Source organism: Crocodylus porosus, unplaced genomic scaffold (assembly GCF_001723895.1).
Source record: "Crocodylus porosus isolate Cpor-Errol unplaced genomic scaffold, CroPor_comp1, whole genome shotgun sequence".
NCBI lineage: Eukaryota > Metazoa > Chordata > Crocodylia > Crocodylidae > Crocodylus > Crocodylus porosus.
The window spans coordinates 33,265,532-33,284,663 of record NW_017728915.1 but is presented as its reverse complement, the minus strand read 5'-3'; the positions used below and the strand labels follow the sequence as shown (position 1 = coordinate 33,284,663).

Sequence of the window (19,132 nt, the reverse complement as noted above, 5' to 3'; positions counted from 1 at the left end):
GGCGACACAAGGCAAACAGTATCACGCTTTCTATGATCCCATCTTTAAGTCATCCTAGAAGCTTCCTTTTGAAAACAGTGCTGCCTTGTTGTGTTTTTTTTAAGATTTGAACTGAAATCAGGATCAATGACATGAAGTTCTGTTGCATACCTGACAGTACTACTGATAATCAGTACTTTTCAGTCTTGTGTACTGAAGTTCAGTTTTACGGTCTGATGGTTTGGGGTTTTTTTTTAATAGAAACTTGTATTTCTGGCTTCTTTTTAAAATACTCTTATGAAATATTTGACTATATCACTTTATAGTGCAGAAAGGCAGCTGTTTACAAGTTTATAATGATCCCTGTAAAATTGAAAATCACTAAATTGAAATGAAGTTTCAATGTTTTTATTCAAAGCAGCTTCTCACAATGTATAAATACTGCATATTAACACACATGAAAAATACAACTTCTAAGGCACCCAGAAATGTGTCCATACACTAGTTACAGGACCATCAACAAATATATTGTGTACAATTTGATCTAGACAGTCAATATTTGATATATCAGAAGATACAAGTCCCTCGTACTGTACCAGTTTCAGAAAATATTTACAACACTGTGATAAAGGGGTGCCTTGTACCCTTATAATAGTATATTATGTATTCATCATTACAAATATTAGAAAGTGTTTTAGACGGTTCCATGATGTTTGGACAAAATAACTTAAGGGCCTAATTTGCAGAGTTCTAAGTTCAATTTCTTGTGCAAGTCTGAAGTCAAATAAATTTACATAGACAAATTTTGGGATTTTTTGGTTCTTTGCTTCATCTCAGAGTTTTGGTAATAAGCCTTACCAATAGACATGCCATCATAGCTGACCATCACTCATTTTCCAGTAGGTTAGTGGATACATTTTTTCCCCTTACACTTAAAAAGGAAAGAGAATGAAGTATTTGTAGCAGGAAAAGACCATTTGATCTTCACTATGAATGTCAAACTAGTTCATTTGCTAAATAACTAACGCTCTGTTAGAATAATGTAGTTCTTTGGTCCTTTTGTTTTTATGGAAGGCATAATATTTTTATTCACTAGAAATTGAAATCCTGTCAACATGTAGGTACGTTAGTGAATGACTTTCAGTGTAGTATTTAAAGTAGCAGGAAAGAGATTTAATATGGCTTAAAACATATGGTTAATTGGGTAGACATAGATAACACATCCAGGATACTGAGTACTTAAATGTACTATGATTAAGATTGTCTATAAGTCTCTTATGTAAACTTCTTTAGTGTCTCCTAAAGAGTGTTGGCTTTAGCCAGATTTGACTTTTATAGACCCAGCCATGAAAAGCCTGAGATTAACCACTGTGGTTGGGAGCACAAAATGCACAGTTTCTATAGAACAAAGCCCAAAGTGACAAGTCTAACTATGTTGTTCAAAAGAAACAACCCGTATTCTCCTTTTCACAAGAAAAACTTAAGGCCCTGTACTCTGATTTTGCTAACTGTCTTCCAGCAATTACTTGGGGAAGTCCTTTACTACATATACAGGTATGTAGCTTACAAGATCTCTTGCACCTAATGGTAAGGCTTATTCACAAATGCAATACATTTACAAATTATATTTTAAGCTGTAAAGGCTGGCAAAAATGAAAAAGTAAAAAGACAAAACAAAAAAATCCAACCAAACCTGCCTGTATATCCCTAGCATTAAAACAGCATTTTAGTCTAATGAAAAACTATTGGCACAAAACCAGTATGTCATAGATTAAAAGAACAATTAATAGTAGTGAAAAAGATTGCCTAAAACGCATACCCTAACCTACCACAGAAATATAAAAGTTTATATTCTGAAAATATATACTGTATTAAAGTTCGTAAGCGTATTCATTTAAACAGAAATGTACTGAAGTAGTAAACTAAGCAACACTTATCTACAGCAAAAAATATACATGCAAGACGACACAAAATAAATTGCTTACCTTTAATATCTACAAATGCAAAACTCTAGATTTTTTTAAAGATTGTACAAAACAATTTACACAAGAATAAAATAACATACTTAACAACAAATTGCATTTATAGTCTTAAATACTGTGGATATTAGTAAAGGTACCCAGACAAATATGTACAGTACATCTATGTATCTGAATACCAAATAAAGACAGAAACACAAGAGAGAATCAATTCTGAGCCTTAAATCCTCAAAAAGGAAGCCTTTAAAGTTTGTTGTTAATCTTTTTTTTCTGACAGGGAGAAACTGAAGATGCCAAGGAAAGTAGATTGTGACTGTATAGATATGAATAATTAAAATACTAAATACTGTTAGCACTTGCTTTAATGGAAAAAATAATAATAGAAAACACATTTCAGCCATTGTTTTGTCAAAGAAAATGCTTAGATGCAGATATTTGAAAATGTAGTTGATATGATGCATTTTAAAGGTCAAGAGACTTGAAATTCTTCTTTGTTCTAAAACCTTATATGGTACAACATACCTTCATGTTGCCGAGAACAATTTTTCTAGAGTTATCAGTCCAAAAAAACATAGTATTGAAATTGACTTCCTAATATTTTATGAATACAGGACTTGGTGCATCTCTCTGGATGGAAGAAAGTGGGGGCGGGGTTGAAGGAAGTTGGGGTATCCTCGTATTTTTCCACTAGGTTTTCCTGACTTCTAAAATCACTGCAAGCCTGACTGTGCAAATACTTCTGCATGTAAGTAACTGGCTCTCATGCGTAGCCCCACTGAAATCAGTGGGGTTACTCAAGTAAGGGATTCATATGCATACTAAAGTAGTAGAGTTCCAGCACAGGCCATATGTCTAAATTTAATTTTAAACCTGTTTAGGGGCTTTGCTGGAGGCCTGGAGGAGTAAGTAACTTTTAACCTCATAACAAGTGCTATATCAACCATTTGATATTTTACTGAAAAAGTTACTCTTAAGAGTAAATTTTGGAAGGCAAAATTCACCCTTTATTCATGTTGACTATTGCTTTTGAAAGTATTTAAAAGAAATATGGATTAGGGATTAGATTCTGTCCATTTTTTAAGTGGACCTTCAGTGGTGGGTTCTGACTTCAGTGTGGACCCGTGCTTAAAATCAATGGTACAACTGGGCCCTTGGAACAGAAACAGAAACAGAACTCAAGGGTGAAAAGTACTTTCCATTTGACTACGCAAAGGGAAAACGTGGATGAAGTTTGCTGAAGCCTGCAATTTCCTGTACTCAACATCTTGCCAATTTGACAAAGGCTTTGTTGAGACTCTGCGTTGTTGAAGATTACGGGGAGAGCAGGGACTTCTAACAACTTCCTTGTCACGGAGTTGCAAGCCATAATCCATACAGCGCATTTGGGAACGGAGAGCAAGTGCACAAATCACAAAAGGAACAAACGTGCAAAGTTTCTGCTTCAAGAGGTTTAGATTTGGGCATACGAATATGGCAGTTCACTTGAGAGAACATGCTTATGTTAATTCCTCACTCACTGCCTACTAGCAACAAGGAAATTAGATAGATCCAGTGTTCGGAAGTCAGTCAATGTCACTGAAACAAAATCAGAATCACAAACGTAAGATATCTTGTTTTTGTTGGGTTTTTTGTCACTTCTTGTGGACTGCTTCTCTCGACAGCCATAGGTTCTTGTAACCAGGTGGGAAGGTGGCCAGATGTGGGCCGCTGGAAAAGCAAAACAAAACCTCTCTTCTATTCCGTTCAAGGCCGAGCACCTTTTTAAGAACTCCTGGCCCCCACCCAGAGGCATCCGGAGCAGTGATAATCTCCCACACCTGAGGAATCGGACAACTAGTCTAAGGCTCATAAGGGTTTGTTTCTACACTTCAGACCAAGAGAGGATGTTTAAACCTGAAGAACAATATGATGCCATGCTACCGGCACCACACACCCTGTTACTAAAGTCCAGCTAACAGGAAAATAGTAAACGTAAATAAAGCATTCTGCTGGCAAGCCCTTCAATGCTCCTCGAGAAGGCAGGAAGTGAAGAGAGATGTGTATGGGACTTGCAATTTCAGCTTCCACTGACTTTTCTGTTTTTTTAACTCTAACAACCTATGATTCTACTTCATACATCTTTGTACAGTTTCACACGAACAGGAACGGACATGGCTGTCATGTCTAGTGCCCACAACATCTTGTGTGTTTGCTTTCTGTTCTTTATTGTCTACACAGCTCGCTGCTAAAAATATACTGGACAGCTTGCACTTTCACGTGATACCATTAATCCAGTCAAGGGAAGTATGGAAATAATATCAATGTGCTCAACAAACAGTTGAATACGAACCCAAAATAAATAAGTTAAATAAGTCCAATGAAGGAAAAAAAAAGAACAAACTCCTAGTAGTTTTTGCAAAACTAACTTTACATATTATACATATAAATTATCAGGTTTTCCTCATTACATTGTTAGAACTTTAAAAAAATAATTAAAATATTTCTAAAGTATCATGTTTGGGTCTCTAACATGTTATTTTGACCCAATGTTTAGACTGAGCCCTCAGTGTCAGTACAGATATGTGTTGCAATAGCAAGAATAAGTTAAAAAGGACAGAAAAAATTAATCACTACAGATGGTATGCCTTACTGGGCCAGAATCGTGCTTTTCCGCACATGGAATGTACCCTCCTAACTGGATGAGCATGTGAAGGATGCAGCGCTCAGTAGAGTTTATGTGCGCTGAGCAAGTCTGCCTCCATCTTTGTCACACCAAACCAAACCAGCCAGAAGCAGCTGTGTAACTTCTCAATTAAACTCACAAGGAAATCGACACAACCAGAAGTATTAAGATACACTTGTCACAAATTCTTCTCAAGGATGCCTTGCTTTTGCTTTTCATACACAGGTAATTTTTCAACTCTGTTTTACGCTTGAAGCATTTTCTCTCTGAAGTTATACCAGGCCCTCAGACTTCATAGATTTTGTCTTGCAGGTAGCTGAATAACGAATCCAGTCCTTTGGAAGAACTCCACAGCTGTTTTAACATCTGACACTCTTTCTCATTCACATCTTCGAGTCCAGATTTCAGGAAGCTCCGCACAAGGCATTTAGACTCTTCTAATACCTAGAGTGAAAATATTAGTCAGCGCTTTATTTTAGTTGGCTAAAAGTACTGTGAACAACAGTATTAGCAGCATGTTCACAGTACTGAATCCTCTCTGCATTATTTAGAGAAATTGGGCCCAGTACTGAACATCCATAACTCCAGTTAAAATTGGTATGGGAAGGTGGACTGTTTGTACCCAGAATCTTTGAGACCTCTGGCATTCGTATTTTTATACCAGGGCCAAGATTTTGAAACAGTAACAATTGTCTTTAGGTAGCTCCACGACTGAAGGTTGAGATGCCATCAAGAGGCCTCGTTTGCACAAGCACCCTCTGAAAATCCATCCTCCTTGTGGCACCTCGAAGTGGGCACCTATTCTCTGGACACTGGACTTCTCCCAAACTGGAGCATCTTAAATTTATTGTTTGTTTTTAAAAATGATGGCCCTCTGTTAATGTGTGCTTTTTCATAAGTTAGATATGAAATTGGAACAGAAATGAAGAGGTGAAGGTCACCCCCCAGACACCTTTATATATTTATTTATCTCCATGTTTCAATCCACAAACCATTGTCTTTTGTAACATGTGGGTACAGCAGGGAAATGTCTGAGAACTGCTGACATAAGGATTTTCTTTCTTATTGGAGGATCTCAATCCAATTTCTTAATTACGCGAGTAAGGTGGCAGGGTATATTTTTCCAGGATGACTTCAAAGCCCTTGATTAAAACCTGGTTTAAGCCAAATGAAACATTTCCACATTACGTATTTTATGTACAAAACTTATTTAACTAAAATTGGGATGGGAACAAGTGTTCTTTGCTTCACTGTGCCTTGGAGGAATGGGCTTTAATAGAAGCATTTGTAGAACAATGTTCTCTATGCAGCTCTTCAGTACACCCGAGTCTTTTCTTTCTTTTCAAGAGACACTTTAAAATGTGACTATTATAAACTGCAGGTTACTTTTGTGAACGAGGAAGGGTCCATGTTATTCAATTTGTTTGTGACCTCAGCATATTTTGCATCTAGGCACCCAGACGATTAACTTGAATCCCTTTGATATTTGTAACCTTTCCCATAGAGAGCCTCCCACAGGTAGTCTACACCTTAACACCCTCCTTCAGTCTAACAGACATCTGCAGAAGATGCCACTGGTACTATGCTCAGTCAGTAAAGTAATGAAGAATGCAGGAGGGGCCTTGGGTGTTTTCCAGCTCATATAATACACCCAGTATCACTCTGCTTGGTGGGTTTCATTCTGAATGTCTTTTATGAGATGCCATCTACGCTTCACTTAATTAAAAACCTTCTGCGCCTCTATTGTGTTTTTTACAACAGGTCTTTTAAGTGAAATCAGGGGAGGCTAAGATTGTGCCAAAGACAGGCAGTGCAACTAAGCCATTATGTACAAGCAGTTCCAAATGATTTTATTTTGTTAGTGTTGTTTTACTGTGGCCATAATATTAATTACTGCTTTGTATGCTGCATTTTTAAGAACAAAGATACCTGGTACAAGGAAGGGGGCTGTGAAGTGGTATTTATTCACTCAGTCATTAGAGTATAATGACAAAACAGGGAGGTAGTAATATCCTGTGGCCAGACTGTGCTCCTGAGATCCACTTAGGAATCTGCTTTTCCTCCATGGAATGAGAGGCCATTCTCATCCTGACGCCAGCGCACCCTTTGTAGCACTGCAGGGAGGGGGGTTTGCAGGGTCAGGAGCTACAGGAGTGTCATGGCATGGGGTCTAGGAGCGGCTGTGATCCCTCTAGCGACCCCTACCATGTCAATTAGGCAATCCAGCACCCTCTATCCTCGCCCGCCACGTCTTTGCTGTTATATGGTTCAATTAGGCAGGCTGCCTTTTATCTCCTAATACACGGTATATGCTGAACTATCCCCGGTTCTGTATGGGATGACTCGGTGCACCCCTGCCTTAAGGGCTGTGCATGCCTCCTACCTTCCCTTTAGCACGCCCCAAGCCTCGCAGCTCTTCCGGACGTTGTCAGCTCCTTCTCTTTTCTGCACCCTGCCCGGCGTCCTTGGGCTTGCCACGCAACCGGCGCCCCTCTCTGGCGCCCTTGGGCTTGCCACGCAACCGGCGCCCCTTACTACTAATTACCCCTATCGGGCTCACGAATGGTATTCTTCCCCACTGGCCTCACCTAGCCCCTCTGGGTTCCTATCAGTAACAATTATCCAATTAGGCTCAGGCGACCTAAGCCTTACCTGGCCCCTCTGGTTCCTCGGGGTTCCTATTACTGTGGAAACCCTCCAGAACACCTTCTAGGTCGCACCTCTCTTGGGCGTGTATGACTGAGTCACCCCCTCTTGGGGTTGCTTCTTACTACATGTGCCCCGCCTGGGGCCTCTCTTCAACATGAGCCCACTCCTACGGCTTCTTGGCACTTTCTCCGGGCTCTATATAGCCACTGACTTGCCCTCACCAGGCTAGTCACCTTTACAGCACCCACCCTAGGCTTTCACTCATGTGGCTCCCACACCTGGAGCCCACCACGAGTCCCTACAGGCTTCACTCTGGTGCTAGGACCCTTCGGCGGGGTCCTGTGCCCTGCACGGGCCTCTCACTATCGCCCATACAGGGCTACCCACTGTGCTGCCTCGGCACTGAACAGCTGTGCCTTCCCAGGCACAACTCGTTTGCCCACACAGGGCACCGAGAACCCCCAAGCAACTGGGGAGTTCCCGTGAGGCCTCCTCGCACCCCTACAGCCTCACCCGGTCCTCCGGTCATTAACTCAAAGCAATAACATAAGCCAATCGGCTAAAACTCAACAACAAGAAGCCTCCTGGCGTATAACAGACGGTCTACGCCCACTTGGCTCTCTAGCCATGACCTCCCAGCCTGGGTTCTCTCGACCCTTACCATGCCGTAGCCGCTTGGGTGGCCAGGCTGCAACCATCAGCTCTGCTTTGCTCAACTCTCCCGCAGAGCTCCTGCTCCTGCAGCTGCCAGAAGGGAACTGCTCTCTAGGCTCCGGCCTGGGCTGTTTATAAAGGCCCGGCCCTTCCCCCTTCTGGTCATATGACCAGCCTGGTCGCCCCAGCAACTGGCACCTGAGCTGCCCTGGAGATTGGCAGCTACCCTTCTCCACTTCTAGGAACAGGGCACCTAAGTGCCCCTGTGACAAGGAGGTAAAAGAAAGCAGGGACTGGGCAACTCAGTGGTGGATCAGGTGAGCAGGAGGAGGCCATTCACTGTCCCCTCGGTGGTTCTGCAGAGACCCCCCCCCAAGCAGTTAAGACCATTTCAGACTCATGCACCCTTTCCTATGTTCCCCTGCACACTTTCAAAGGCTGTGGTACTGGCAACATGGAAGTACAGGCCTCTTGTGTACCCCCTGGATTGCATGTGGATCCTCCAGGCTCAGTGATGAGGCTGACAACCCATTCTGTTGTGGGAAAATGAGAAGTGAAAGGACTGTCCCGTCCCCTGGAACAAGGAGGACCCCAGGAGGTGTCTGGCACCTGGTGCTCAGATTTCCTCGTTAGCCTATCTGGGAGGTATGGCTCCCGCTCCCTGTTCATGACTAGCTGTCTTCGCCTGTTCCCACTGATGTTAGTGATAAACACTGATTGCCTATTACAGAACAGGATTTCCTTTGATTCTTTCATGGGAGTTGTAATCCAGTCTCAAAGCTGTCAGAGCACTTACCACAGCACTGCAAGATGCCATTTCCTTTACTCGCAGCATCACTTCTTGACTGAAGGTTGTTGGCCAAAATACTTGCGACACGAGTCCTCTGCTGCAGGCTTCCTGTGCTGTTAGCTTTCTCCCACAGAACAACATTTCATTTGCCTGAAAAACCCAAGAGCCACTTGAGATATCTTAGGTGACGGTTTCCTTATATCTGTCTTCCTATATGCCTGCTGCCTACTGTTTTTTCTTCCTGCATGTCTCCCTATTGAGAAGTATTTACAAGAGGCCTGTGGCAGTGATAATCTGAATGTTATTCATCCCGAGAACTCTAGATGGGAACATTTATAATAGAAATATGCTGATCTGCACTGTCAATGTACCATGGTGATTTTGTAAGAGTAGGGTGAAAGAGAACACTAATTAACTGTGTGTGCAGGTATGTAGTGTGCTGGGGTCATATTCTGCTCTTTATTATATGGGTATAAACTGAGTGACTTTAATGGAAATCTTCTGGATTCGTACCAGCTGGGGAGATGCATGTGGCCTATTTAACATCTACCCATTGTGTGATCCTGGCTGACACAGAAAGATGTTTCATATCCTTCTTCCTGAGCTCTGTCAAGATGCTTTGTCCCTGCTGTGTCATACTTTGGAAACTATCACTCTTGCAACCTCTCCTAGGCCCTTCTTGAACGCAGACTTTTGACTACATTGTGGTTTTTAGCAGTGGGAGGCCAACCTTTTTTGGACAGTGTGCCACAAATTAGCCCTACAGCCTCCCTGAGTGCCACCCTGATCCCTTTCCTCTGCCCAATCTGCTCCTGTGCTTCTTGTTGTGTGCTCCCTGCTTGCTCTGCTTTCTGCTTCTTGCCCCATCTGCTGCTATGCTGCCTGTTCCATCCCTGATCTGCTGCATGCCACACACATACTGGTATTTAGTATCGCTAAGGGCAGTTTAGAGGAAGATTCATAAAAACACAACAGAACAGCGTGAGATTAAACAGTATTGAACAAAGCTAAAGAGTCTTACCAGTGCAACACCCAGTATTTGTGGGAATGTGTATGAGGAGCAGCCAGCAGGCGTGAGTCGGATTGTTGCATATGGTGTCTGAAACCAAGCCTTCTCACTTGCCCAAACGATATCACATAGTGGTAAAATAGAAGCTCCCAATCCAAGAGCAGGGCCGTTGATAGCAACCACGATTGGCTTCTTAAACTGTATAAAAGCTTTTACAAAATCCCTAAAATAAAAAGGGAAGACCTTAAATAGAGTACCATTATTTAGACACATTCATACATTTAAACTCCTGAACATGAAAACAAGGATATACTTCAAATGAACAGAAGAAATGCACTAGCCAGTGTTTATGAGGCTAGAATTTGAGAATCGCATCTAATTCCCACCTGTGCATTTTTTCAGCTAGACAATGTGTTGGTAATGGATTTATCAGAATGCCATGGAATACCAAATAATTTCACCTAATTTAGATTTGCTTTGTGTTGAATAATTGTGATTAATCACAGGTGCTTTTTGCAGTATGGTTTGGTTGGAGTTGCTGTTACTTTGGGGCCAACGATGGCTCACCAATGGGTGGTGAGTGTTAGGCTTGCTGGCTTTCAAACTGTTCAAAGGTGTCAACATGGATTGAGGTAACTTTGCTTAACTACCTTGACGGGATTCTCTGAACACACGGCAGCATGAAACAGAAGGGAAAATCAGTGGTTGTATTGCTGTGTGCTTATGTTAAAGAAATGACTTAAGGTTGTATATCAAACATTAATAGTAAGGTACTTATACAGAACCATGGAGTAGAAGGAAAAACAGGGTGATTTGTAGGGCAAAGCTGAAGACCAAGAAGCAAAGAGGAACAAAAAATGGGAAAATCCTACAGTGGAAATATAGTAGGTGAGTCATAGCCTAGAGGTCACTTTTTGTAACTTTGATCTAAATACTACAGATTAAGGTAAATCAAAGTAGATCTCCTTGTTGGCCTTTAAAGCAATGGAAAAACGATGATGAAGCAGTGTGATCACATGCAAAATGCCTGACTCGTTTGGGTGAACAGATTAGAGCACTGTAAATCCATCAGAAAACAAAGGTATTTTTAATAAGTCACCTGCCAGCTACGAACTGTGATAAGGAATCCGTGCTGAACAGAACAGGCAGTCTGTACGCAGATCAGGAAAAATGTGTGGGTGTAATTGTGGGCAAATTATGGGCTCCGTAAACCCAGTGCACAGCAGGAGTAGAGAAGGCAGACAAGATACTGAGTTATACTGGTAGAAAGAAAAATACATATCAAATGCAAAACAAAAAGAGGTGGCACTGTTACTGCACAAGCTATTTGGTAGATCCTATTTGGACTAGGGTATGGAGCATTTCCACCCTGCCACAGGAAGAACATGATTGCGTTCTGCAAGCTTTTGGATGTGATTGAAGATAACCCATTGAGAGGTTTCTGTCCAGAGGAGGAGGAAATAAAGGAGAACAGAGTTTGATGTTTGGGCAGGGTAGGGGTACCTGAGGGTAGGGACGGGGTGGATGGGGACTGAAGAGAGACCTGCTAAAGAATGTGGAAGTAGAAGTGGTTGGGAACGAGGGAAGCCATTTCTCTTGAGGGTGCATGAGGCTGAAAGCAGGAATGTGGAGTTGTGGGAGATGGAAAAGAGAAGGGAAATGTGAGGCTTTTTTAGTGGGGAGGAAACTGGGAATTAGAGGGGGGATGGAACCATGGAGAGGGGAAGGGGCATTACAAAGAGACCCCGGGGTCAGGAAGATGGGGGCACTACACAAAGCCCCTTGCAGGATTGGGGAATGGGGAACAAAGCACAGCAGAGAGCATGAGGGGAGGTGCAGGGCCACTTCAGGGAGCCCCTGAAAGAGTGGCATGGGAGGATGGCACCCAGGGACCTTGTGGGTGGTATGAAGCAGTGCGAGGAGCCCCAGGGGTGTGCAGTGTATTGGCCTGCACAAGCTACATAGTCTGCACTCCTGTTGTCCTCCTACCTTACTGTTTGGCCATTGCTACAGCAGCTATTGTTGGTTCAGATGGCTTCTCTAGACCTGCAAAGTATTGCGTGCCCATGGCTCTGATCTGCAAGGCTGCCTGTGCAGTTATTGGGTTAAAAGACCCTGGTTCCTATTCAAGATAGTCTTACAACTGCACTGGATATTCTAGGGAGGAAAGAAGAGAAGAGGGGAAATGGCATGTCTGGAGGGCTTTGTTTTAACTACGAGAGACGTGAAAATATGGCCACTGTAGGCACCTTTGGGTCCTTTGTGTGGGTGCTGTGCTCTCTCTGATGCATCAGGTCCTACATTATGGAGGAAGCAAGCCCGAATGCTATCAGTTGGGGCTGCAATCGGTGCATGAGGTTGTCTGGGACCCAAACAAAGAAACCGCAATGTGGCAAGAATTGTTTTTCATTTTACAATGACATGAACTGCTTTGACCTGACACAGGAGTAAGAGCAGGGGGGAATTACTGCGTATTGGGGATGTCCTAATCAATAAGAGAAAGCAACATTTTTTTTTCACTCTCAGTTCTGTGGTTGTTATACATGTTCAGGGAACAAGTCGTCCATAGATAAAAACTGAGAGAATTAGGAAGAGAAAGTTATAATCTTTCTCTGTTCATGATAAAATCTAATCCCAGTGGACTTGATTTTGACTTTTCTGATGAGTAGGAGTACATTTCTGTGTGAATACTACTGATTTTACTGATGTGAGTAAAGATGGCAAGACTCAAGCCAATGCTATTTGAAATCAGTGGTAAGGTTCCTACTGGTGTTGGTATGCATTAGGTCAAGCCCTATATTGTACATGTATAAATATATATCTGGCCACACTCATCCTTACAAATTTTAGATGAATAAACATTTAATGCACGTTCACACTTGGAGTATGCAAGTATGCCCAGGCCTTTTTTGCATGTTTCCAATAATTTGGGGCTTGTTGGTTTTTGGGTGCCCAACTTGGAGAAACCTCAGAGTCACTTAGAGAGAGTGCTCAGCACAGCACCCGCCTTCTGAAAATCAGGCTCCTTTATGGTGTCCCAAACATTGCCAGATTAGAACCTAGGCCATAACATGATATAATTAAGCAGCTTTTTTTCTACTTTCAGAGTTTCACAAGGGTCAGAGTATCTAAAATGTACTGTAATAATCATGTTTGGTAACTGAGATACTGATACCTACCACACTGAAATCACTATTTAGATTGGCTTGACTTCTGATCCATAAAGGAAATATTTAGCATGAGACCTAAACTAGCTGTACTAACATGGCTAAAAGTCCGATCTGAAGCAAGTCATCCCCTTCAGTTTGCTTCATAAGCATCAGCACGTCCTTCACACACAGGCAACTGGTAGGGGAGGTATTTGGGGTGTGGGGGGGAAGGCGGGCATGTGCCCCCTCCGAGATTGGCCTCTGACTTGGCACTGCTCAGGATGGGGCAGTTTTTTGCCATGCGGGCCAATGGCATGTTGGGGGGGGCACTAAGTTGTGGCACAGAAGTATAGAAGTGGATATGGAGCTTTTGCCCTGGGCCTGCCCACAAATTGTGCCCCCCACCCCAGACTCAGGAGGCACCAGTTGCCTCTGCCTGCACACAATCTGAAAACTCTCAAAAGAAGATGTATTTGTGGGAAATCTAAATTTGTAGTCCAAATGCTCAGTGGTGCAGAAAAGAGTAGTTCCATTGACCTTAATGACACAATGCTGAGGATCTGGCTACATGTTTTTACCTCTGTGATACATGTGGGCATTGGTGATTTATAATGTAGATTGATTAATAGTCAACATGTCATAAATCCTGGTTTTCTGTTAAAATAATCTGATACAAGTTAACTAAAGTCACAGTTTAGTCATGAAAATAACAGCATATTTACATATAAATTAATATAAATTTAAATTTTAGAAAAATAGCAGGAAATGTGCTAGTAAGACTGAAATACAGGAGAAGCCGGCTGTATTGAGTGAGTCTGGGCTCCATGAACAACATGAAGCCACAGCTAATTTTTTAAAGAAAAACAAACTCGCATCTTAATTTGAATTTCAATCGAGGCAGAATTTTGAAATGGTATAGATACAAAGAGATAATGCAACAAAATAAATCTTTCCTGAAATAAGAAAGAAAAGCTACAGAAAAAACTCATTCATGTTTTCCACTAAATATACACTCCTTTGAATGTTTTTCACACTTGAAATATGAAACATTTTTGAACTTGATAAATATCTTTGTAATCACACACTGCATTTCATCATTTAGAGATCACATATATGCTTGGATCACCTTATAGCTTCTGCAATCCTAGTGCTTTCCTTTCTTCTGTCATTGGATAACCTGCCAATTAAATATGAGTAATCTAGGCCACTACAGAATACACTTCCCACTGCGCTGAGAAGTAAGAGTTTACTGTCATCAGCTGATGCATTGCACAAGGCTCTCCGAACTTCCTTCATGATCTGTGGATAAAGAAAAGTAGACAATTTGGCACGCATGCCTTTGCAAGATCATTTTCCTAGCTAAACTGCATTGACTCCTGGAAACTTGCATGTTGGCCACTATGAGTCGTATACTTACATGAATTATAAATATATATATAATTGTAATATGCTTGGAGTTCTAACACTTAGTGTTTAAAAAAACCTTTATATGTACTTCATTTTTAATAACTCAGCTTTTGTTTTCTTTTTCTGTGGGAAATTCTAGTTATCTAGTTTCACAGTATATATGAAAATGTTTTACTTGGTAATACACGGCTGTATTCTTGGTAATACGGTTACTCCAGCAATAGCGTAGTAACCTCAGTATCGATGAGTGAAACATAAACTCTGCTCTTTGTTTCTTCACACGGTTCAGTTAGCATGGTTTAACTGAGAGGTGCTATCTTTGAATACAGACTTATGGTGAATTTAGGAAGCAGCAATAATAGCCACTAGAAAGACAAACTAATTCACAAAACAATTTGCTACTGAATCAAATTGTTCATAAATAGTATTCAAAATTTGTAAGACTTCGAGCTGCTGGTACCATAGGAATAATAACGTACTATCCCAGGGGAACATTTTTCCTAATCCTTTTTTTAAAAACAACAGAAAATTCTGCAGGGTAATTCTCATTATGACCCAATTCAGAAATGCATGCATACTTTTAGGCACATCTGTAGCCTACTGATGACTCTTACTGACTTCAGTGGCACAGGGCTTCACCCACTGGAGTCCATGGGAATTTTGGGCTCAGTTTCAGCAGGCAGACTTTGCACTCACAAATGCTACCTACGCTTTATGAGAATAAAGATGCATTTGCACATGCAAATCACACTGTATGGTGCTGGACTAGTTAAATTCCACAGGCAAATAGTTTGTGCTGAAAGCTTTGAATTCTGGTCAGCTTAAGAGCTGCCCATAAGACATGGCACAGTCAGTTTTGAGAAGGTCAAGCTTCCCTTTTGTAGGTGCACATCTGAGTGCTTGCAAGCCTAAGCCTAACCCTAAACAAATCAGGTAATTGGAGGCAGAAGCATTGGAAATGACACTAGTGTGTTCTGTTCCCTTCCCCCTAATTACACTTGCATTTGTAAATGTTCTGCCTTCTTTGGTGTTACCTTCCTGTAAATAATTAGGTGTTGCTTGGCCAAGACATAAAAATGTGGCTCTTTTTTTCCTTCATCTTCTATATAAGAAAAGTTTTTATTGATTTAGATTTAAATGGATGAAACCCAATAAAACCACATAAAACCAAATTTTTGAGAAAGGGTTTTATTGGTTACATATAAAAACACTTGTCAACCACCTCAAATTTCTCATCTTCTCAGCGTGAAAACTGTTTGTAGAGGAAACCACCGGGATTTTAAGGTCAGTATCTGGGAACTGATACCCAGGATTGAGTTGAATAAGGATAGGCCACATTTGGATGCTATTCAGGGAAAACATTTATAAATGGCAACAAAAACTTATTTGCATTCCAACAAAATTAAGAAACATGCCCAAAATCAGACAAAAACCTCAGAATGTTTGCTCTAAGTCAGCCCTTCCATTCTCCGAACAGGTTTTTGGTGTTCCTTCTTGACGTTGTCAATGTCTTTCTTGCAAAAAGCGCTCAGAAGCTGAACAGAGTATTTTAACCTCGCCACTGCCAAATACAATTACCCCGACCTGTACAGCCCAGAATTCTTTTGGTTGCCAATTCATATTTCAAGTATCTTTTGGCATTACAACTGCCCTCACTTCTGTTTTTCATTGATTCTCTATGGTTTTGATTATTTTCTTAAACATGCATATATAGACAACAAAAAATTGATAATATCTTTTATTGGAGCAACTGTGTAGTTGGGAAACAAGTACAGTTGGTCCAATAAAAGATATTAGCAAACAGACCTTGCTTCTTGCATGTTTCCTGGATCAGTATGGCTGTAACAACACTCCAAATAGATGAAGCAAAGTTATTATTGAGCACAGAGTTTGCTTCTAAGGATGCACAATAATGTATTTACTTGCAGTATTCCAAGAGGAATATCATTTGGGTTCAGATCATGCCATCACCAAAGTACAACTCCCCAGTAAAATGGTGGGTGAAATGCATTCCTTTGTTGTTTTCTACCTGTTTCTAGTATCCCTCTAGGTTTTGGAAATATTTCTCTCTGGCATTTACAGTTCAGTTTCTTTTGTAGCCCTGCAACCAGTTTTCAGTTGACAGGGACTGTATTTTTATCCAAGTCTCTTTGATTTAGTTTTGTGAGGAAATGTCCATAAGACATTGTGGGCCAGATCCCTACTTGGCTTAAATCAATCAAATCATCGATCATTTGCATCAGCTCTGTCCGTACATCTATTGCTGAAACCACATATATATAAAGACTGCTATTTTTTTATCCCGCTGCTTATTTTGTAGTCAAAAAAGATCAAGCAGGTTTATCGGTCAGGATCCCCTCTTAATAACCCTGTATAAGAAGTATATAAATGTTTAACTAGACCACTAACTTTCTAAGAGCCTTTTTGGGTAGGCTGTCTTTCACTATGAGTTTTCAAAAGCATTTTGGTGCCCTTCGCTCTAAATTTTACTTATATTCAGAAAGAATCTATAACATGGGAATTTAAATTAAGGTATCTTAACTCCCTTTTTTTTTAAATAGAAAGAAATACCAGTTGTAAGAGGCCAAACTTAATCATATTACTTTTATGTTAAGTGTACAATTGTTGATTTTTTTTTAAAAAGACAAATATTTTCTAAACAGACTGAAGTGGGAATAATATTTAGAGATATTTGCAATTATTTTTATACCTCTTTTGCAGGTGTTGATTTTGTGGTGGTCTTGCATTAATTATACATTTACTTTTTGTTGTTTATTGATGCTTCTCTCCATCCTTACACAAGGCTATCTGAGAAACTCTAAGAGGATAAAAACCCTACTGGGAAGACATAGCAGGCTTCAATCATAAGTATTACCCTAAGAAGCAATCTGTCTTGCTCTAAGGACAATAATACAGATAGCTGTCAACTTGTACCTGCCATGTTTTATGAGAAGAAAAGTGAAGGTAAACCAATGATGTGACATACATCCAATAAAACTACAAGCATTGCATTTTACATGGCAAGAAGTATGAATGTTGACATTTTATATGTGCACCTCTACTTTCAATCTTCAACTCATAATATGTACGGAGTAGTTAGATCAATCTTTATCAAAGCCATTAGCTGTTCAGACTATATTTTCTTGTCTGTTCTTCTGCTATTTAATTCAATGGAGTGTTAATTCCCAGCTGTATTGTTGCCCTACCTTGGGAAAGCAAGAACAATGCTCTTAGGTTTTTGATTGAAAGCTGTTCAGTGAAAAAAAGAAAAGAAAAAAGTATATTTAGGGGCTATATTTTCACAAAAAGCTGAACTCAAAACTTCAGAATGAGCATGTGACCTACAAAGTTAAATATATGCTGCTGGTGAAATTTATTCTGATTAAAAATATTACGGCTCTTTTAAAAAAAAATAAACACAAAAGCAAGCAAGCAAAGCAAAAACCCCCAAATTCCTCAAAACAAAAGAAACCCGTGCTGTTGCTTGATGCTAGTTTTTAAAAATTACAGGGTCTAGTTAAAGATACAGAGAAACAATCCTTTAGTGACATGATGATTTCCCTCCCCCCAACCCAGTTACAATAGTGGCACTGAGCCAGTTTCAGGCAATGGAAATCCTAAGGGAAGGAACATAGGTGCAGTTCATGCTAAAAATCACCTGCATGAACTACAGCTGTGATATAGTTATTCACCATGTATTATTAAGTTTCATTTAGGCGTAGCCCACCTCCCTTCACTCTGATCAGAACAAGCCTAGTGAAAAGGATGTGAATAGCAGACTGGTGACGAGGCCCATCTCTTTTCCAGCATAAGTTTGCTGCCTCTTTGCTTGACACATGCAGAGAACGTTATAACATGACCTCCGGATTTTTACAGGTCTTTAATTAAATGGGGAGAAGCAGCATAAGCTACTGGTTAAACAAAACTGTTAAGCCTCCAAGGAGGTATTGCCAGATGGCAAGAGCAGGAGAAATGACAATGGAAAGCAGAGCAGTTCAGGGCATCGGGGCTTTCACAGAGTTTGTAGCTTTATCTATTTATTCTTCCACAGGTGACCATGTTTCCAAGCTCCTAGGACTGCAGCTATGATTACATGCTCTGAGCAGATATGTCCTTCTGCATTAGACAAACATTGTTTCCTGTGTTTGTAATCATGTAATTTCTAACACAACAGACACTGTAAGCATTTTGTGGGTGCACAGTTCGTGCTGGTAGGCAGCAAAACTAAAGCTCATCATTCATCCACCATATATTGCAAGCTTCCCCAAGCTGCTCCACCAATTTGCCTCATCCGCGCCCACAAAACAGTACATTTCAACACCAGGGATTTGTGCTGTTCAAGGCCTTGCTGTAATTGGTAACAAGGGTGTCATTTTATGTCAGTCATGGTGTTAGATTTTGTGATGATCCTTGGCTGAGCCACTGATAGGGAGAGAAGGGGTTGCGAGCTTCCTGTTGCAGTGGGTTTGAACAGGTTTTAAACAGGCAATCTCAGTCTTGGTATGTTATAGTAAAACCCTGTTTTTAGTGACGCTTTAAAAAAAAATGTCAGTGTGTGCACCTCAACTCAGACCAGTCTGAGTCCAGCGCTGGGCATAGTGGATGCTGTAGTTCTGAGAAAAGGAATCCAAAAATGTTCATGGATATGCGTGTGTTGCTGGTTTCAGCGCTATTGAAAGAAAGCCAAGTAAATGGAGAGGTGCGAGCTCTACTGACATTTCTCATTGAACGTGAGCGCTTCCTGGTGTTATGGGTACGAGGTCTTGAGGACAGCAGCCCAAAACTGTGCCTGCTCGAAGTGGCCATGGCAAATCTTTGGTTTGCTTTAGTCCATTCTAATAAAACCATTTCATA

The 19,132-nt window shown here is 40.9% G+C and overlaps 1 protein-coding gene across 1 annotated transcript in view; it reads right to left on the bottom strand.

Moving 5' to 3' along the window:
- Nucleotides 1–371: 371 nt before the first annotated feature.
- CDYL2 (chromodomain Y-like 2) overlaps nucleotides 372–19,132 on the bottom strand; it is a gene marked incomplete at its 5' end in the record, with an annotated part of 33,881 nt that continues 15,120 nt past the window's right edge. Inside the window, 4 exons of the mRNA XM_019535440.1 lie at nucleotides 372–5,064; nucleotides 8,720–8,863; nucleotides 9,735–9,945; nucleotides 13,998–14,170. Of these exons, the coding sequence (XP_019390985.1) occupies nucleotides 4,906–5,064; nucleotides 8,720–8,863; nucleotides 9,735–9,945; nucleotides 13,998–14,170 (687 nt within the window). The remainder of the gene's footprint in view (nucleotides 5,065–8,719; nucleotides 8,864–9,734; nucleotides 9,946–13,997; nucleotides 14,171–19,132) is intronic.